General features: G+C 40.4%; 1 protein-coding gene across 1 annotated transcript in view; it reads left to right on the forward strand.

Annotated features, from left to right (window-relative positions):
• The window catches only part of LOC134533406 (uncharacterized), an 81,966-nt gene extending 63,877 nt beyond the window's left edge, over positions 1-18,089 (forward strand). Inside the window, exons 3-5 of the mRNA XM_063370928.1 lie at positions 16,823-16,962; positions 17,593-17,817; positions 17,969-18,089. Of these exons, the coding sequence (XP_063226998.1) occupies positions 16,823-16,962; positions 17,593-17,817; positions 17,969-18,089 (486 nt within the window). The remainder of the gene's footprint in view (positions 1-16,822; positions 16,963-17,592; positions 17,818-17,968) is intronic.
• Positions 18,090-18,728: the final 639 nt, after the last annotated feature.

Consider the following 18,728-nt stretch of genomic DNA (forward strand, 5'->3'; position numbering starts at 1 on the left):
ACTAGAAGGTTCTCATAGTTTAAGATAAATTTTCAATATTTTTAGTTAATGAATAAACTAAAAACTATATTAAATTTTGACAGGTTATTTATGATGTAATCCAAAAATTAAAATGGCATTTAGTTAAATATATATTTAACATGATGTAAAACCTTTGAAACGGACCGTAACTTTTCTACGAAGTTCACTTCAAATGCTAATCAACCAACTTGACAATCACTGACCAGCACATTTTACGAGCAAGTGGCGAGAGAGTCACACATTTAGGAACTACACGAGCATTCGCATTTTGATGGGCACTTACTCTCTTTTTCCAATGCACAATATCTGATATTAGCTCTGTCCTTGTTTCAGTGTGCTCTGTTGCCAGATATGTGCAAAGAGCACACAACTTTTAGACAGGATTTTAAAGTAAAATTTAATTAATATAGTTAAAAAGTTTTATTTTAAGAGTTTTTTTTTTTTTTTTTAGTTTCTTATTTTATTTCACCAATAACATCATCTGATAATACTCTATTCTCTCTTCTAACAACATTTATGAGAAAAATGTCGTCTTGGTTTAAAGTATTTTTAATATCTTTTAGTATTAAAAAATTGAGCTCTGATCGACCGTAGAAATTAATAAATGCAATGTGCAACGCCTTGTTATTAATAGTGACCGATTGCTACAAATAGTTTATCCTGTAAAATAATAATTGGTGTTTATAATTGATGGTTTTTTTCTGTGAAAATGTACCTATACAAAAGGCACTATAATATGGTCTTAAAAAATTTTAAAAATACTAAAACTTATCACAATTATCGGCAGTATACGAAATAATTATTTTTGGTGTTAACAAGCTGAGTAGTATCAAACTGGTGACAGTGGGTGCCATTTTCTCTGTACTGCATGCTAGGAGTGAGACAGACAGAGACACAGTTTTGCGGTGAGTGGGATTGCGGTGACACATTTTCTCTCACGAAGTGAATCAAGAGTTCGAATGTTTATTCAACGTTTCTAAAGTAAATTTTCCTTAACTTTCATTTACATAAAAAAAACTTTCTTTGGTAAGATTTGATTTAAGCATTTTTTTTTAACTTTGTAAATTAAAGAAACTTAAATTTTTTGGAACGGAGTTGGGGGGGGGGGGGAGAGAGAGAGAGAGATCTATATTCGTTTCAGTCCCATGACAATCCCACAGTGGTGATGGTGATGGTTGATCGGCCCTGAAGCTATTTAGGAGCTCCGGGCGAGACGATTCTGCGGAACGGGAGGGCCGACACATCACCCAATCCTTCCTGAATCCGGCAAGGAAGATTCCCCGCCAGTGAATCACCGGCCAGCCAGAAACTTCTTTAGCTACTGAGCCAACTGTTAATTAAAGAGAGAGGGTTAATCTGTCAGTCTCTGGTTCGCGTAGCGTGGGAGACTTTGAGGCCTACAGCCGTAAATTTTGGTACGTAGATCCTCGGGGACGAACCAGTTTGCACCTCGAAGAGATTTTTTTTTTTTTCAAATTAAATTTTTTAGCGATTTTCAACATTTTCCCGAAGATTGTTTTTCGTCTCCTGGCAACGGCTATTACATTATTATTTTTTAAAAAATTTTTTAAAAAAATTTCATCAGTCTTTATGTAATTACATTTGCCATTATATAAACACAGAATTTATTACATAAATGTGAACTTCAATGTCCTTAAAAACTGTTTGACTCCAAAATGTACTTTTTGGTTTATATTTCTTCCGGTGTTTTAACGATATTTTTGAAGTTGTGGTTCTTTAGGCGCGTTATGGAAAAATTATGAGAGTGAATTTTTACGATGCGCGCGCACCATGCAACGAAATTTCCACAGGGAGATGGCGGACCCACGTGTATGAACACAAACCCTTACCTAGTCACTTTCATAAAAAAAAAATTAAGGGGCATGCTAAACGTATTGGTGTGCCAAATGAAACTTTATGATAGTGAAACAAACCTTCAATGTATTTGATAAACTAAGATAGTCATAGTAAAGAGTAATTTCAAGTTTTAAAAGAAACGTAATGATACAGGTTTTGTAACGATAATAGTACATTTTTCCCTTGTAGGGTTCGTAGCGGAATGGTTATAAGGCTCGGCTAATAAACTAAAGGAATGTCGTTCAAAACTGGGATGTGTAAAAAGTTACTTTTTCTTCGTTAGTAGATTTAAAAAAAAAAAAATCATTTTTTTTCTCGTTGTAATTCGCGGCAGCGGCGTGCCAACGAGGAGGGTCGTGTATGTACGAGCAGTGTACCAGTGTACGAGCACGGGTGCACCAGCTGGTGTATGGAGTGTATTTTAAGCTCGTCCCGGGGCGCGGCTTGGAGGCAGGCGTGAGCTCGACCGCCAGCAGCGGATGAACTGAGCGGTGATTAATGCGGTACAGCACGCCACACCTGCAGCACGCTCGCTATCCGAGCTCGCTTTTGTTCCTGAGTCTCGTGGCTTAAAGCTCCCCCTTGTGGGTGCAAATGATGTCGGGACTAAAAAAAACCGTAAATAACGTCTTTGAAGCCTTACCTTTACAACCTTCGTAAAGTTCTTGAAGAGTAACATCTTAGCCATCGGTACACGGCGTTTTGTCGCTTGGAGCGGAAATGTGTGACAACCACGTTGCTGCAGTCTGTGCCGGATGGGGCCGTATTAAAGTTCACGTTTGCAAAGCGAAACTTTGCAGTATTAACTGTTTAATGAATTTTAAACAAGATGGGCCGTATTTTAATAAAATTCCTTGTCGAAAATCGGGTTAAAAACCGGGGATAAGGATTTTTTTAAAAATATTTTTAACTTTTATCGGAGCCGTTTAGTAACAGTTAAAAATTTCCGTTAGCTAATAGAGTACCTCGATAGTTGAAGTGAGCTTTTTTTACGATTCCGGTGGCGGGTGCGGAAAGAAAGTGTGATTCGCCTCCAGAAATGTGGTTTAAAACATAATGTGCGTAAGTTTTTTAACGCTCGGCATTATTATAAAGAATTCTACGTAAAATTTTGTGTCTAAGGCCCGAGTTTCGTATTATAAGAGTATGTTCAAATTGAAAACACATCAATTTACTCGTTACTGAGGTTAGATGTTACACTTCATTGGTGAGTACTAAAAGATTCGCTCACAATTTTTTTTTTTTAGTTTATCTACAAATTTATGTTATTAATCGTTTTGCACTTTTCAACAAAATTTGTTCCTTTACGTACCTGAACGTAAATTTTTTCTTTGGATAAAGACCAATGTCTGTTATTCATTCCCACGCCAGGTTTAATACAACACTAGTTGTTCTATAAAGATTAGAAAAAAAATCAATACCAGGAAGCAATTATGAAGTAAAAGTAGTATGCAAGAATTTTTTAGAGCAGTGCAGGGCCTACTGGCGAGTTTATTAGCACGCTACGCGTCACATATCAAAGTTGAATTGTAGCTTTTAATGGACAAAAGTGCACTTGGGTGAGTGGAGATCATTCGAAACACATTTCCCCGCGTTGACTTTGTTCGACCGCCTCAGCCGGCCCATATCGCACCTCGCATGCAGCTGTGCGGCCAGGATCCGTGAAGCGTCCTCGTGTGCGTTTGGTGGTCCAGGGTAAACATGCGGTTATTGTAACACGAGGCAGTGGCGGCTCCAGCGGCCCGGGACTACCCAACATTTTCAAAACGGAAAAATTGGAAATAAGACTTTTTATAAAAATGCACCAGTCATACTAAACGTTAGGTTTAATTAAAAAGGTCTGTTGGCAATGAAATGAAACTATAAGTACATTTGCCTAGTATATATATATATATTATAGCTACATATTGGACTTCAGAGAGAAATAAATTACTCTCAAAAAGCCAGAAAACTTACCACTTTGCACCTGAATTTTTAAAATTCCCCGGACCACCCTCTGATATATGGTGCCCAACCTTCCCGTTAAGAACCCGGACTCCCAGAACTGTGCATACGCCCCGGCGGTGCAGTCCGGGCCTACCCAAAAATTAATCCAGGAGCCATTAGAGGATTTGAGTGTCTCCCACAATCGTCACACACACAGTCTCAACTCTAGAAGAAGTCCGTAAGCCCATAACGTTGGCCATCACGCAGCTGTAGTGGGGTAAGTCATAGTCCAAAGTCATGTTCCTACGTGTGACTTGGCAAATCGTCGCACTGAGGCTTGTTTTCCGTCAGTCCACGAGCCTTTAATTTCTAGCGTTCACTGACATTTAACGGTAAAGTTCGGGTGAACCCGAGTTACCTTGAATCAAGCGAGTACGCAGAATTATATTTCGGGTGGGAGCGGTAGTGTGTGGGAATATAACCACTTTGCCTGATGTTTGCTTTCAAATTCTTTCATTTTGTTGGTCTCTAGGTTCCCATGTCGCGCAGCATGACAAACTCCAGACCTTGGAGGCATCAATCTATGGATTAGGCGTGTGTTCTGGAGTTTAAGTTAACTGGTTAGCAATTGGATACCAGAACAAAGATTAGCTGTAGAAGGGCTATTTTGCTAGAAGTTTGAAAGGAACTCGCTACGAAGAAGCATAAAAATATCATCATCAAATGAGTATTGTAAAAAAAAAAATATGATAACACATATGCGAGTAATCAGCTTGAAACCCCATTGTAACCACTTATTGTTTTTTTATATCCGCAGATAGGCGAGGTAGGTGAGGAATTGTTCTAATTTTGAACTGTAAGGTAGGTATTTAACATTTCAAAGAGATTGTAAAACCGCAACTCCCTTACTTGTTAAACTCCGTGCAGCAGACAGGGCTGGCTGAACCACGTGCCGTGGGAACGAGGCTTTTTAGCGGGGATAGGCTACGTCGCCTGTCGCGGACACCGCCGATTGCGCTTCGGGCGCTTCGAGCCAGGTGGACGCCGACACGAGAGGGCGCGCGGCGTGCCGACGGAGGCAGCGCTCCTGGCCAATCTCGCCCCGCCTCCCAGGAATTCAATTATTCTGATGGCATTGCGCCGGAGGGAGAAGGAGGGGGGGGGGGGCGGAGGTAGGGAGGCGTTCACGCGTGGACCGACCTCAGGCTGGATCTGCCCGTTTTAACCCCTCCATCACCGCGACCGACGCGAGTCAACCGCCCCGCGTCCGCGACCCGCTGCTCCCCTGGGTCACAGTCCACCCCCTCTTGACCCTCCACGCCTCTCCACACGGGGGCACAAAGCCGACCCTCAATTGCCTGACTGATGGCCCTCTCTTACGGCAGCGGCCCTAGCCACGAGAGGAAAGGAAAAAAAAAAAGGGTAGAGGAAAACGTGCCCTTGATTTAACTAATGCCGCAAGGACTTTCGTCACGGTGTCGGAAATTGTCCGGATACTGCGAACCGTGACGTAGTCAAATGTCCTGTTTTTACCTCACCATCGCCATGTTCGTTCTCTAAATGATTCGTGGAATGGGAAATTTTTTGAATTTAATACAATTTCTCGGACATTGCGCCGTTGCAGTTTGCACTGTTTTGGGCCTGATGACGGAAAAAAAGATGCCAGTTACCGAAACGTCTCAACTTTATTGTAATATAAAACCTATACTGTGTTCGTCGGTGTAGCCATCGTTGTTTTGTCCATAATATCTTCTTACCTGCATCGCTGTGTTCGTATATTTGCATTTGATAGGTAACGACTCTTCCGATAACCAAACGTTTTTAAACAACGAATATTTTTAAAAAAAAAATTGCTTCTTTAGTTTTAGGACAAGCTCATATCTTACTCGCAAAGCAGTATGCTAAATTATGTCACTGTTTACTATTATTAATGCATTCTAAAATTTTCCAGGCGTGTCCCATACAAGGCATATTCCACTACATTTATTTTGGGGGCCATTCCAGCGTGTTCGTGGAGACTATGGAAAATCTAAATCAAGATGGTGGGAACGGTATTTGGAGTTGTTACTCCAGGGTGCGAATTCAGGGTCTTGATGCTTTAATATGGGACTGTAACTGTGCATACATTTCAGTGCACTTGTCCATGACATTGGTATACTTAAGGCGTCGTACTTGAACGCCAAATTTATCACTGTATTTTATTGCAACCTCAAGCGAAGAATTTTGTTTTTATGGTTGTAAGAATTAGAATTACGTTACACGGGGTTTTCATATGTAGCTGAGATCGCTGACGTGTTAGGCTCGCATGGTGAGGGTCGCGGGTTCGATCCCCGCCCACGAAATGACTCTTAAACGTGTCAGAGTGGTTCTGTGCCACTTTGCGTACACGTGTGGCATAATACTGTACCTTTAATTACGTTTTATGTTATATTTACATGTAATAAAACTGTAACGATATTATGTCTGTACGTAAAATATATTTTCAAAAAGTGCTAGATTTGATATTAAGAAGTGATAGCCTACCAAAGTCAAAAAAATGTGAGCGAGTTTTTCAGTACTCACCAGTGATATGTACTAAACATTTAACCTCTGTAACGAGCAAATCCGTGTGTTCTCGTGTTGTTCAATTTGCAAACAAACTTAAAATACGAAACTCGGCACGAAATCTAATGAAGAAATCTTTTTTTTAAAATAATGCCGAGTGTATAAATGAACTGATAAATAAAATGTTCGCTTTTGAAATACAAATATCTAGATGCGAATCACACACATACTTTCAGCACCCGCCGCTAGAATTCGCTGCCAGATTCGTAAACGTTGCTTGTCACTATCAAACGCAGATAGCAGAGCAGCACGAAACAACAGGAAATTTTAAACTATTAGAAACTGCATCGAGAACACCCGTACTTTAAACCTGATTTTCGACAAGTAATTGTATTAAAATACTTCCCATTTTGTTCCAATTCACTATACAGTTAATTATACAAAGTTTCCGTGCACGTTAGAAGTTATAGCTACTCATATGGCATTTTTTAAGTATTAACCTAAATGATTTTAAAACACATATTATAACACTAAGTATATGTTTGTATATTTTGTTGTTTTTTATCTTCCTTAAACGACTGGAATCAGTCTTAATAGTTCCTATGACTGTTTTAGTTCTCCAGGGTAGTCTCAATATAACAAAGTTTCATTTGGCACACCAATACGTTTGGTATGTTCGCTGATGCTTACGAAAGTGATCACATACGGGTCTAAGTTGCTACACGTGTGTCTGCCATCTTGGTTTCTCACTTCCGTTCATCAACATCTGTTCCATTTTCACGAAATTACTCCCACCGAATGCCATACACCGAGAGCTAACATGTTTACACACTAAAAACAAAAACTTATATTTTCAGAAACAATGTTGTGGAGTATTGTGTGGTCTTTATATCCTGACAACAGCAATTTTTTGCTTAATTTGTGTTTTTGTCATTTATGTTTTTTGTAGTTTTCTTCTACAGATATGCATGTGCTTAGCAATGGCGTAGGCCTATGTCCAAAAGCCTACATCAAGTCATGCACTCCCATTGCACAAATCTTTCAAAGATAATTCTAAAACACCCAATGAATTATTGTAAAAGTTAGCACGATAGTAATATATTCTGTGAAGTATTCTTAAGGACGTTTGCCACGTCACTTCCGCAGGACGCACTGCTTTTTTCCTCGCCACGCACCGCTGACGTGGGAACGAAATCGCGGTCGCGGCCCAGGGTCCGGTAACGAGCGTGTTTCCCGCGTGAGCGTGAAAACTGCCGGACGACCATGTCTCGGGTGGAGAGTGAAGGCGCGATCACGCACTTTGACCCCCCCCCCCCTCCCGGCTGGAGTGCGTGTAGGGACTCGGCCCTCGGTGTCTCCCGTCCCCTCCCCTGGCTCTCAAACGCCACTTCGCCCTGGGGCAGTGTTTGTTATTACGACGCGGGGCGCTCGCCGAGTTGCCCGGGGGAGACGTCGAGAGATGAGCCTCTTATCAGCGCCGGCTTGAGGCGCGCTTCAAGGGGATGTTCTCTGCTCTGCTCTGCGGGCAGGCGTCTAGGCGTCCGCGTAGCAGTGCATGACCGCGGCGGTGGATCTCGTGTATTGAAATACAGTTCCCGTGGATCCATTGTAACTATCATATATCTATGCAAATAAAAAAAATATATATAATTCACATGCTTTACTTCTTTACAGTTACATAATTTTAATTTTGAAGTTAAATTCCTTTAAGACAACAAAAACCACCTTTTTTTTGATTAGCGGCACACATGTGTTTGTTTATGACATCATACTACCAATAACCGATTACTTTCAACCACGCCTGCAATTCTCTCAGAAGAGTACCCTATGTAGGCTACGTAAAATTTTTTAAGTTTAAAATGATAGAAAACATTTTTTTTTTTAAATCTAGCAATCTGATAGTTTACCCTCTTTTTCATGAACCAATAATATTTTATTAAAGTATATATCGTTTTTCATAATTTTTTATCGAAATATATATATTTATTTTGACTAGTTTATTACATTTTTTCACGTATTTTAATATAAATATGTGAATTTACGAACCGTACCACCCGTAGCATCACTGGCGCAAATATCAGGACACTGCTTAAGTTGTTACAATTTATTAAGAAACGCCTGTGATGGATTTTAAATATCCATAAGTAAAGCAATAGACGCAATAAAATGTCAGGTCTAGGTCTACGAAGGTTTTATTCATTTCAAAATCATTCATAGTTGGAATATCGAGAGTGGCAATGCACATAAGCCTGCATATTTATAATGCATACGCATACCATTTACGCATACCAATTACTTATTTCTCATTTTAAGTGTATTTGAAGATATTTTAAACTTTTATAGCATTACGCTTACCTCCTTTCCACTCCGTTACAGAGCGAATTTTAATATTAGTAAAACACTCGCTTATTTCTTTTCTTTCGACATCAAGTTTCCCATTTTAAGTTTCATTACATTTTGCTATAATAATATATTTGAATGTATATAGAGGAATTTAAATTCTCAAACCAAACCTTCCATTTTTACACACCTTATGAGTGAAATTTCATAAAATAAAAAAATATATTTTTTGTAGTATTTTGTTGCTTATTAATAGTATCCAATACCTTACTTCCCACTTTATTCGCTTCGGAGTAATGACTTTTCAAAATAAAATAACATTTTCCCCCATTTTAACCACTAAATGGTTAAATGCCTTCTGCACTGTCGAGGTAGGGTATAACACAACACATACTCCTGAATTCGTTTTTTTTTTTATTTCACCAAATGAAAATTTCTTACCGGGCCAGGAACTGAACCGGATAACTTAACACTCATAAACCACATTGAGACAACAAATCTAATACCTAAAGCATTATTTTTTTGTACAACGTCTTGCCGTCATCAAGATCATTAGCCACGAGGTAACACAAAACTACTCAGAGCCAGTCGCGGATACATAATTTTTTTTTTCGGAGGGTGGGGGGTGTATTTAAAAAATTTGAGCACGTGCATTAGCACACTGACGTGGCTTCTCACACAGTAACATACTGTCTTTACTGATATTTTGCAAAGTTTTTCATAATTTCGGGAGGGGGGAAGGGATGTATCCTCCCAATCCCACCCCCATCCCTATCCGACCGCTACTGCACAGAACTGCACAGCATTTTCCTGGAGTGATTTCGGAAAATCAATTGAAAACCGAGTCCAGAATGGCCGGGATTCGGGCCAGGGTCCCGCAGAATAGTCCAGGATCTCTCCATTGCGCCGCCTAACTCCCTACTATATCAATTCCGGTGAAAAGTCTTTTATCCGGCATTCTGTGGTTCGATTCGTTCTTTAATCCTGCACCAATGAGGCCGCTGCTCATAGTTTATGTTTCTGTGCAGTTTTTCCTGTTTTCCAGTGGGTTACGTTTCACATTTCGTTGGTGTATTTCCATAATGATTTTTTTTTTAAGAAGACCAACGCTCATCTATACTATTTTTACTTAATGTACATAAGTTTATTATATCTTGTTTCATGGAACATTTTACTGTATATTAATTCCTCTTTGGCACTGCCATGAAAACTGTGAAGACTTCCGATAGCCCGGCAAAAGTGCTAGCGCGGCATGGCCGAGAGAACTCTCATCACGTCAGTTAAACCGACCGTTCGGTATCACATCTCGGAGAACTCTGGTTTCGAATGTGGGTCCGGCAGTCCTGTACCCGGTTTTAGAACTGTTTTCTCGTCCTTACCGTACGTCAGTCATTGCCCACTGGCCGGATCTGTGATAATTGTACACAGAAAAACATTTATGTACTTCTACAAAAGATTCCTATTGTAAATCTGCAACACACATGGCTATGGTTAGTTTTTCATTCATGAAATACATTTTTCGACATAATACTGAGTATTTCTTACGAAAATTGGGGCATAATTTTATATGATAATTGATTTTTAATTCAAGCATAATTTTTTAAACCATGGAAAAGATAACTGAATATTCAATAATTTGACGGTATTTTATTTTATTATGTTTATGATTGTGCGCAGCTGATACTGGAAAGCTCTTCAGGGAAATGTTTACAAATAACTTTAACCTTTGGATGTACTGGGACAACACAAAGGTTAAAGGCAGGGGTAATAATCCGAACCCAGTAATACTGCGAGAATTTTTGTTTTGTTTTCATTTAAATGTACTTATTTACAAATATCTGTAATTTTACATGCATTTTCTGTTCCATTTACAAAATAAAAATTACAGTGCATCGCACGGCCCAATTAACCACTCTTTCGGAAGATAAATATTATCGGGTATTATGTCATGTATTTGACGTCTCTGTTTGCACATTAGTATAATAAATTGTCTGTAGACATTGTTATGAAACCATGATATTCTGACAGAAATGTTTAAAAATATTATTTAAGGTTTTATCATCTATATATTGTTTCATGGTAATATTTTCTTGGGTTAAAGTTTTATAAGATTTTGTAAATACTTTTTAAGAGAATTATTATTCCTTAATTAATCACATGCCATATAACTGTATTTATTGGTTAACCAACAGGATAATCTTTTAATACTATAAAACAAAGGTCGCAATTCGCGTCTGTCTGTTCGTTCGCTCACTTCTTCTAAATTGCACAATAGATTTTGATGCTATTTTCACCATCATTTAGAGAATTTCTTTCGAAAGGTTTATATGTTTAATACATTAATATTAATTTTTAATATAGTAGAGAGATTTCGATTTTTCTAATCCAAGTCGTAAAAAGACGCTTTTAGGACCACTACATGGCTTGTGCTGACTTATACATCAAGTTAGTGTACTACAGAAAAGTCCGGAAAAGCATAGGTATATATATCTTCTTGTATGACTCACAGTAACAATAATTTTTATCTTTCAAAATTAGTTCAAAATAATGAGTTTGTATTTGTGCTTCTATTTTGACCGACATAGTATTGATCCTTATCCAATTGAATAATGTTAGTTACATTACGCATTTAATTTATATGAGAATTTACATTTATAACATATAATATAGTGAAGCTAGCCACCACTGTCAGGCCAGGGGTCGGCAGACCGCGGCTCGCGAGCCGCATGCGGCTCTTTCCGTAGGTTTTCACGGCTCTACAACTCACTGCGCTGCCGCAGCACAAAAAAAGCCGACCGAAATGGAAAAGCCCAATTACAACGGACGACCTGAACCTGCGCTCGTACCTACCACCGCACTCGCCCAAGTTCTTTTTTTTATTTTAATAATTAATTCATCGAGTAAAACAATTTAGGTTTTCTTGTTTTACCAGTTGAGCTCTGCTAATGACTGACATATATATTTTTTTTTATTTTACGTAATTTTTTTTCCTAAGTAGCCTTTATTTTTAAAACTTCGTGTTGAAATTGTGAATAAAAATTTTTATTTTTATTTTATCTCGTTTTGTTTTTATCGTATTAAAATTCCATGTAGAATTCAGAGTAAATACGCGATGCGGCTCTCTGAAAAATTTTCGAGAATCTGTTTACTTGATGTTTGGCTCGTGTCGGTGGGAAGCCTGCCGACCCCTGCCGCAGACCACGTTATGTTCCTTCCCTCGACTCAACCTTGCGAGCGTCGCCGCGTGTCGCCGCGTGTCGCCGCGTGTCGCCGCGTGTCGCCGCGGAGCTCGTAAAGGACCCGCGACCCCTGAGGCCACTGCCGGCGGGAGCTCGGGCGAGGCGAGGTATCGAAAGACGTCGCTGCGGGCCGTCCTCCAGAGGCTCGTAATTAACGCGGGAGATGGATGCGCGCGGAGAGCGCACATCGCCGCGGGAGGTATTTCAATAAAGCCCTTTGTGCCGCGGTGGCGGCGCGGCGGGCTGGACCCCCCGCTGGGGGGGGGGAGGGGAGATGAGGTCGGAACCCTCCTCTCGTCCCGCCGTGCAGATACGACACCGCCTGGGCCCGGCGTGAAGTCCCGCCGCATCCATCGCAGATATTGAGTTGATTTCGAACGGGATTAAGGCCCCCCCCCCCCGGGTCTACCCCGGCACGAGTACGGTGTGCAGAGCTTCGGAAGAAACGACGCGAATTTTTGGAATTTCTCATGATATCAAGAGTGGTGTCCGTTTACCAGAAGCAATTTAAAAAAAAAATTATGCGTGGATATCGGACGAGTAGTTCCGTCTCCGGGAAGATTGATCTGGAGATGCGAAGGCAATAATTGTGACGTCGATGGACATCGTCTCCGATGTCCATCGCAACCCTACTTTTTAAACTTGATTTATAGAATGTGTGACAATTATTCGATAAAACACGATATGTTTTTTTTTTAATATTTATTCTGAAATTTGTACAATTTCTTGTTCGGATTTAGATCGACATTTGTGATATAAATGTGTGATATAAATAGGAAAAAAACCTTCATATGTTTGTGATTGTATATGAGTTTCAGAAGAGCAGTTACAATTGCATTTGTTGCATAATGAGGTCAGATTAACTTTTTATTGGAGTTATCAAGAAAAATTTCTAAGAAACTTATATTTAAATATATATATCTGATGCAAGGTAATTTTGTCTATGAAAATAATCAGTGATTAAAGTTTCTCTTAACGGTGATCTCACATCTGTGAAAATATGGTTGCCTTCCCATCCCCATCCATTGATAAAAACGGGGGGTTTACACCATTTTTTAGCACGTAATTTTTTACCACTAAGTTGTAATCGATTTCCCATTAATAGTACTATCCAGTACATCAAAATTTAAAAGAAATTATCGCCCTGTTGGGACACTCAGAGCTCAGCAGTCTACCACCGTCGCGTTTATTTTTCACATTGAAGCATTGCACAACGAATAAGGCCTATATGAAACAGTCTCTCGTCTCCTGTGTTAACTTGCCCAATTTTGGACAACAACAAAGCAACTTTGATGTTTGAAGATAATTTTCATTGTTCAGAAATAGACAAATTGCACTGTTGCAAATCGTGCGTCATATGTGTTTTCTTTGTAATTCTCCCCCCCCCCCCCTTTTCCCATACCACACACACACACACACACACATCCATTCCTTCTATGCACCATTCCTATTTCATCGCACTTTGACGTCTCTAATACTAAGAAGTCTATGAGACTTTAAGCCTAAATTCCTTCATTCAATGCTCAACTTATTACATTTTCCTGCGGTGACAATAGGGGACGAAGCAGAAACGGAATTTAATAACAACGCTACGACTCTTAGTAAGACTTACTGTGATTAGGGTATACTTATTACCCGTATAGCCTTTATTTAAGTGATCATAAACTGGCATATTCAGTTATGTTACAAGGCGATAGTTATTTTTCTCGCAATGCTGTTCAGTACACCCGTTTGACATAAAAAAAATTTAATATTCTGTTGTTTCGTCATAAACGATATAATTACGCGCAACAGCCACACCTTTACGGTCTGACTTCTAACTGGTACGTTGCACGACCCATCGAAAAGAACATTCTGCTCATTTCGTAGTCTTCCGTCGGATGTGAAGGTAGAGGTTGTCGGCAGCAAAGAGGTCACTGGACACGGACTTGCACATGACCAGTCAGAGGACTTGGAGGAATAACAAGCCATGGTCCACTCCAAGCGAGCAACACGAGTGCTATTACAACATTTCAACCTCACACGTTGCAGCGTGTGAAACAAAAAACTATTCGTTGTGGTAGGACCAGTAGCTCGTGTGAAGCAATCTCATTGAAAGTAATCATCGACTGCTTCCAGAGTCGAGTGGCCGAGTACGCAAAGTAAAATCCTTCCATCTTCCTCTGCCTCCCCCCCCCCCCTTTTCCAAACAACATCCTTCACTGTATTCCAGTCTTCTCCTCCCTCCTGAACTCGTTTAACTACTGGTCTTCCCATATCCGCCTTGGTCTTCCTTCGGGTCTTATTCCCGTGTACTTCAAATCAGTCGTTTTTCCCATTCTCTACATGGCCATGCCATCTCATGTAAGTCCTGTACTGCCGCTATTGCCTGCACCATCTCATTCCTGGTCCTGTCTCGCCTCGTAACTGACTCCTCATAAACTCCATTCCTATTGCTCTGATCTCCCCAGTATATATCTTATTTACAGTCCAAGTTCCGGCCCCGTAAGTGACTTTAAGAGTAATAATTGTTCAAAAGAATTCTACTGATTCTAATGCCGTATACCGAGGGCTAAGATGTTCACACATCAAATAAAAAACATTTCGTAGGAATATTTGACGGAAAACCGTTTACTAAAAAGAAGATTAAGCAAAAATGTTTGTGAATGAAATGAATTAACAAACATCTGAAATGCGAATCAAATTATTTATTACAAAATACATCAAAATATCTTATCAGAAGTCAACCGTCTTGGGGAGAAAAAAATCACAATGAGAGTCTAGAAGATATAATAAGGCTGATCATTTTCTTATCTGTTATGCGAAGATTACTTCAAAATATATTAAAAGAACTTTCCATGAATGAACATCGAGTCTGATAAAGCACAGTCTCTTCAATGAATGAACTGAGGCTTAGCCTCTCGTTGACACAAAGGAGATTCGGGACGATTCCGGATGATGAGATGAAAATGGAGCTTAGATGGAATGAATTGGTGAGGGGAAAAAGGAGACCACTCTGAAAAAAACCCACTGACTCTCGACAACGTAAGCAACGTTTCCCCAACCGGTAATCTAATCGCGTTGGTGGGAGAACAGTGATATAAACTCTCAAATAACGAGTTCCATACACACACTCACTCCCTCGTGTTTTGTGATCCCTCTTTCAGGGAAAATCGTTCAGTGATAAACTGATCACCTTTATCTGTTTAATATTTATAATAGCTTAGTAATTTCATTAGTAAAATTAAGGCTTGTTAACAAAAATATTTTAGTTTTAAATTTGCTGCGTGAATTTATAAGGTTAGACTATGGAAGAAAAAAAAGTGCTTCATTTTATTGTAGTGCGTAGTACGGACTGCAATCGCCTTTGATGTATTTTTAATTATATTTCCGATTGTTGAATATTTTTTCCGTGAACCATCTGGTGTCTTTGATCGCGGAAGCGTTACGGTAAAGGAATGGCATTGGCTTCGATAATCCGTGAGTATCTTATAAAAATGAACATTATTTTACTGACTTAAACTGTCTCTTTGACATTTTCCAAATACAAACGTTATCACTTGGTCCATATGTGCCAGGTCTTTGGAATCAAGTGAAAAATCATGAACTAAAATATATTTTTAAAAAACGCTGCCAACATAATGTTAAGTGAGCTTCAGGGATAAAATTTATCGTTGGGTATAGTTTAAAAAACACGTGGCTCAGCTATGTCTAAATGCTCTGCGACTCCAGTTAACATGTTACTGTCCTAAAAGTTATTGACAGAAAATTTTAACGAACTAGACTGTTATGCTTTGTATTTGCTAATATCTAAGGGAATAATAACACCCGTATCAGTAAGTATTATCAAAACCCAGGTAACATTGTAAATTCCAGCTGGATGTTGACAGTAATTGTAGGCGCGGTTCTAAACTTTCTAGACTCCAAATTGACCAGACTCAAATCCTTCTTTCCTTCCATCCTTCCTTCGGAAACCCCGTCTTCTAGCCTCCCTTGGTTTACTAGTATAATATCCACATTATCCCAAATCGAGAACAATTTTTAAACAAAAATAAATAAATTTTTCACTGTGCATGTTTAACTGTAAATTTAATTGCTTGTTCGCTCTTTATATTTAGATCTGATAATTTGTTTCTAATGCGAAAATATAAAATATCGCAATTACGTTTTTAATATTGAAAGTTTAGCTTTTTATATAGAATATTGTCATAACTGAAAAAAGACTGCTTAAATAACTACAAATAATAAGTATCTCAACCAAGAAAATTTAATAATTTCATCAATAAATATCTACGTACGTAAACGTGAGACATGTGAATTTTTGGTATAACTGTATACCTTAATATTTACATTAAGGCCGCGTTAATTCATTTTAACTTCATACAGATGACAAAATATGATCCATATTCGATTTCCCATTACCCCATTTATCTCGTTCTTTACAGATTACGTTATAATTTATGCGTTCAAAGAAATTATAGGATATATTTGAAAAAAGGATAATTAAATAACCTAACATTTTTCTAAAACATAATTTTTCGATACAGTTATAAAAAAATGGCTGCTTGCTTGCCCGCCTCGTGCATTTGAAGTGAAACTTCATAGATAGAGCTACGAGAATGTTTGCAAATATTAGAGCGAACAAAGTATATGAGTATGCAAGTGTGCTCCAATGCAAACATTCCATCAAGTGTCCCACTCCTAATCGTTGCGTTTATCTCTGCTCTCCGAGCGTTACACTTTCCGTTACGCTATGATAAGGTTATCGTCTTGACACCCTGCAGTCTGAAAATAAATTTACTACAAAATCTGACAGCGCATAAAGTACTCCTGATTGAACGGCTTTGCTGTGAAAACGAGGAAGCTTGGTTTTCGCATGTCTTAACAACCGTCCGTTCTCGCTGTGGTTTTTCCAGCTCCGAGAAGCAGGCTGCCCGTTCCTCACCGACAAAGGACAGCTGAAGGTGCAGGTGGAGTGGGGGGAGTGCTACCTGCTCTTCCAGTCCACGTACCACAAGTACGATGACGTGTGCAGGATACACAACTATCAGATGAGGTACATAGCTGTGTTGTTTGGAATAGCATTTACTAAAACTAACTGTGACAAAACTTCTATACTCCACCGGATTACGACTCCCAAGCAATGTGTGTTGTTGTTTTTTTTCCGTATTCAGTGTAAAGATGCACGTGGAAAAGTATAGACTTTTTATCAAGTCCAAAATTATAAAAATTTTGTAAAACACATGACATGGTCAGTGAAAATATCAAATATACTCAAATCGCATAACTTTCTAGTCGCTAACGCAGAATACTTTGATGGAAGCCCACGTCAGTTGCTGCCGAACTGACCTTTATGTAGGTCTAGATGTTTGAGGCAATTAGCAGTAAAGCCCAAGCAGGGGCGCAACAACAGGGGTGGGGGGCAAGGGTATTTTGCCCCCCCCCCCCTCTGAAACGGGGGCAAAGTGCTGTGTAATCAATTTTTAGATAATAAAACTGCTTAAATAGCACTATTTTCCACATTGAAATACAAATTTTCCTGGGGGAGGACCCCCCGCTTCAATAGGGGGGATCGATGATTCTTTATTATAAGGTATATTGCCCCCCCCCCTTTTGGAAATTTAGTTGTTGCGCCTCTGAGCCCATCGCGGGGCGAGGAGTCCGGAGCGGGTGGTGCCGTGCGCAGGAAGGAGATCGCGGCGCTGCAGGCGGAGAACTACAGCCTGGAGCGCCAGCTGTTCAGCTACCAGAAGAGCATCGCGTTCGCGCACTCGCGCGGCACCTACTCCAACGACCTGGCCGCCTTCGACGGCCGGGGGGAGGGCGAGGAGGACGACGAGGAGGAGGAGGAGCCGTACTTCGAGGAGCGCGCATACTCGCTGGGCGACCGCAGCCTCTCCACCGACACGGAGTACGCCTGAGAGGCGAGGCGGCCGAGCACCGTCGCGCGCCGCGCGTCCTCCCAGCCGCCGCGGCGCGAGTCCGCCATCACGCCGTGGGCCGTGCCCGCCTCCCCCGTGCGCCCCATCGTGCTGATCGGCTCCCCTCCCGGGCCCCGCGAGCCCCCCCCAGGCGCGCTTCTCCTTCACGGCGCTGCTGGACGCGCTCGCGCAGTTCGTCTGCTCGCTGGGCAGCTTCGCGACGCGCGCCGCCAAGGCCGGCCGCCGCAAGGCCTACATGTAGCCGCCCTTCCCACCCCCACCCTACACCCACGGGGGGAGAAACTCTGATTGCCGAGACTCACACCCAGCCTTTTGGGCCCGCCCGCTAGATAGCAGCTTTCATAATATGTTACCGACATACCTTACATTGATTGCGAGAAGTTATTGATAAGCTACTATCATCCAAACAAAACCAGTGAAAATTAACTCAACCTTATTTTGGTTGCCACGTATTTTGTGGTGTTTGTTGGCTTCACTTACTCATTTTCATAATTAACATGCTTTTTTTATTATAAAACAGCGTTAAGTGCTTCTTGGACAGTTTTAATTGCTTTTGCTAAGCAATTAGTCATATAGTAGATTAATTAACATTATAAACAATTTGGGGCCAAGAGTTTGTTTTTTTTTTTTTTGCTAGTAGTTATGGGCTTACCCGACATACAGTGTCACATGTCGCGCAAAACATGGTTTCAGTTTCCACTGCAAGAGTGGACTAATATACCTCCCTCCTTGTTCTGTGACTGGGACTGGGTGCAGCCGGCCTGTGATGGGTGTAAGGACCAGTTTAAACGGGGTTGGTGCTGGCTGGAGGTTCGGCAACCTTCACACGTAGGAACTCTTGACGTCAAGGAAGGAGGTCCCCAGTGCCAAACTGGTAGTG

The sequence above is a fragment of the Bacillus rossius genome, chromosome 6 (assembly GCF_032445375.1).
Source record: "Bacillus rossius redtenbacheri isolate Brsri chromosome 6, Brsri_v3, whole genome shotgun sequence".
NCBI classification, from domain to species: Eukaryota; Metazoa; Arthropoda; class Insecta; order Phasmatodea; family Bacillidae; genus Bacillus; species Bacillus rossius.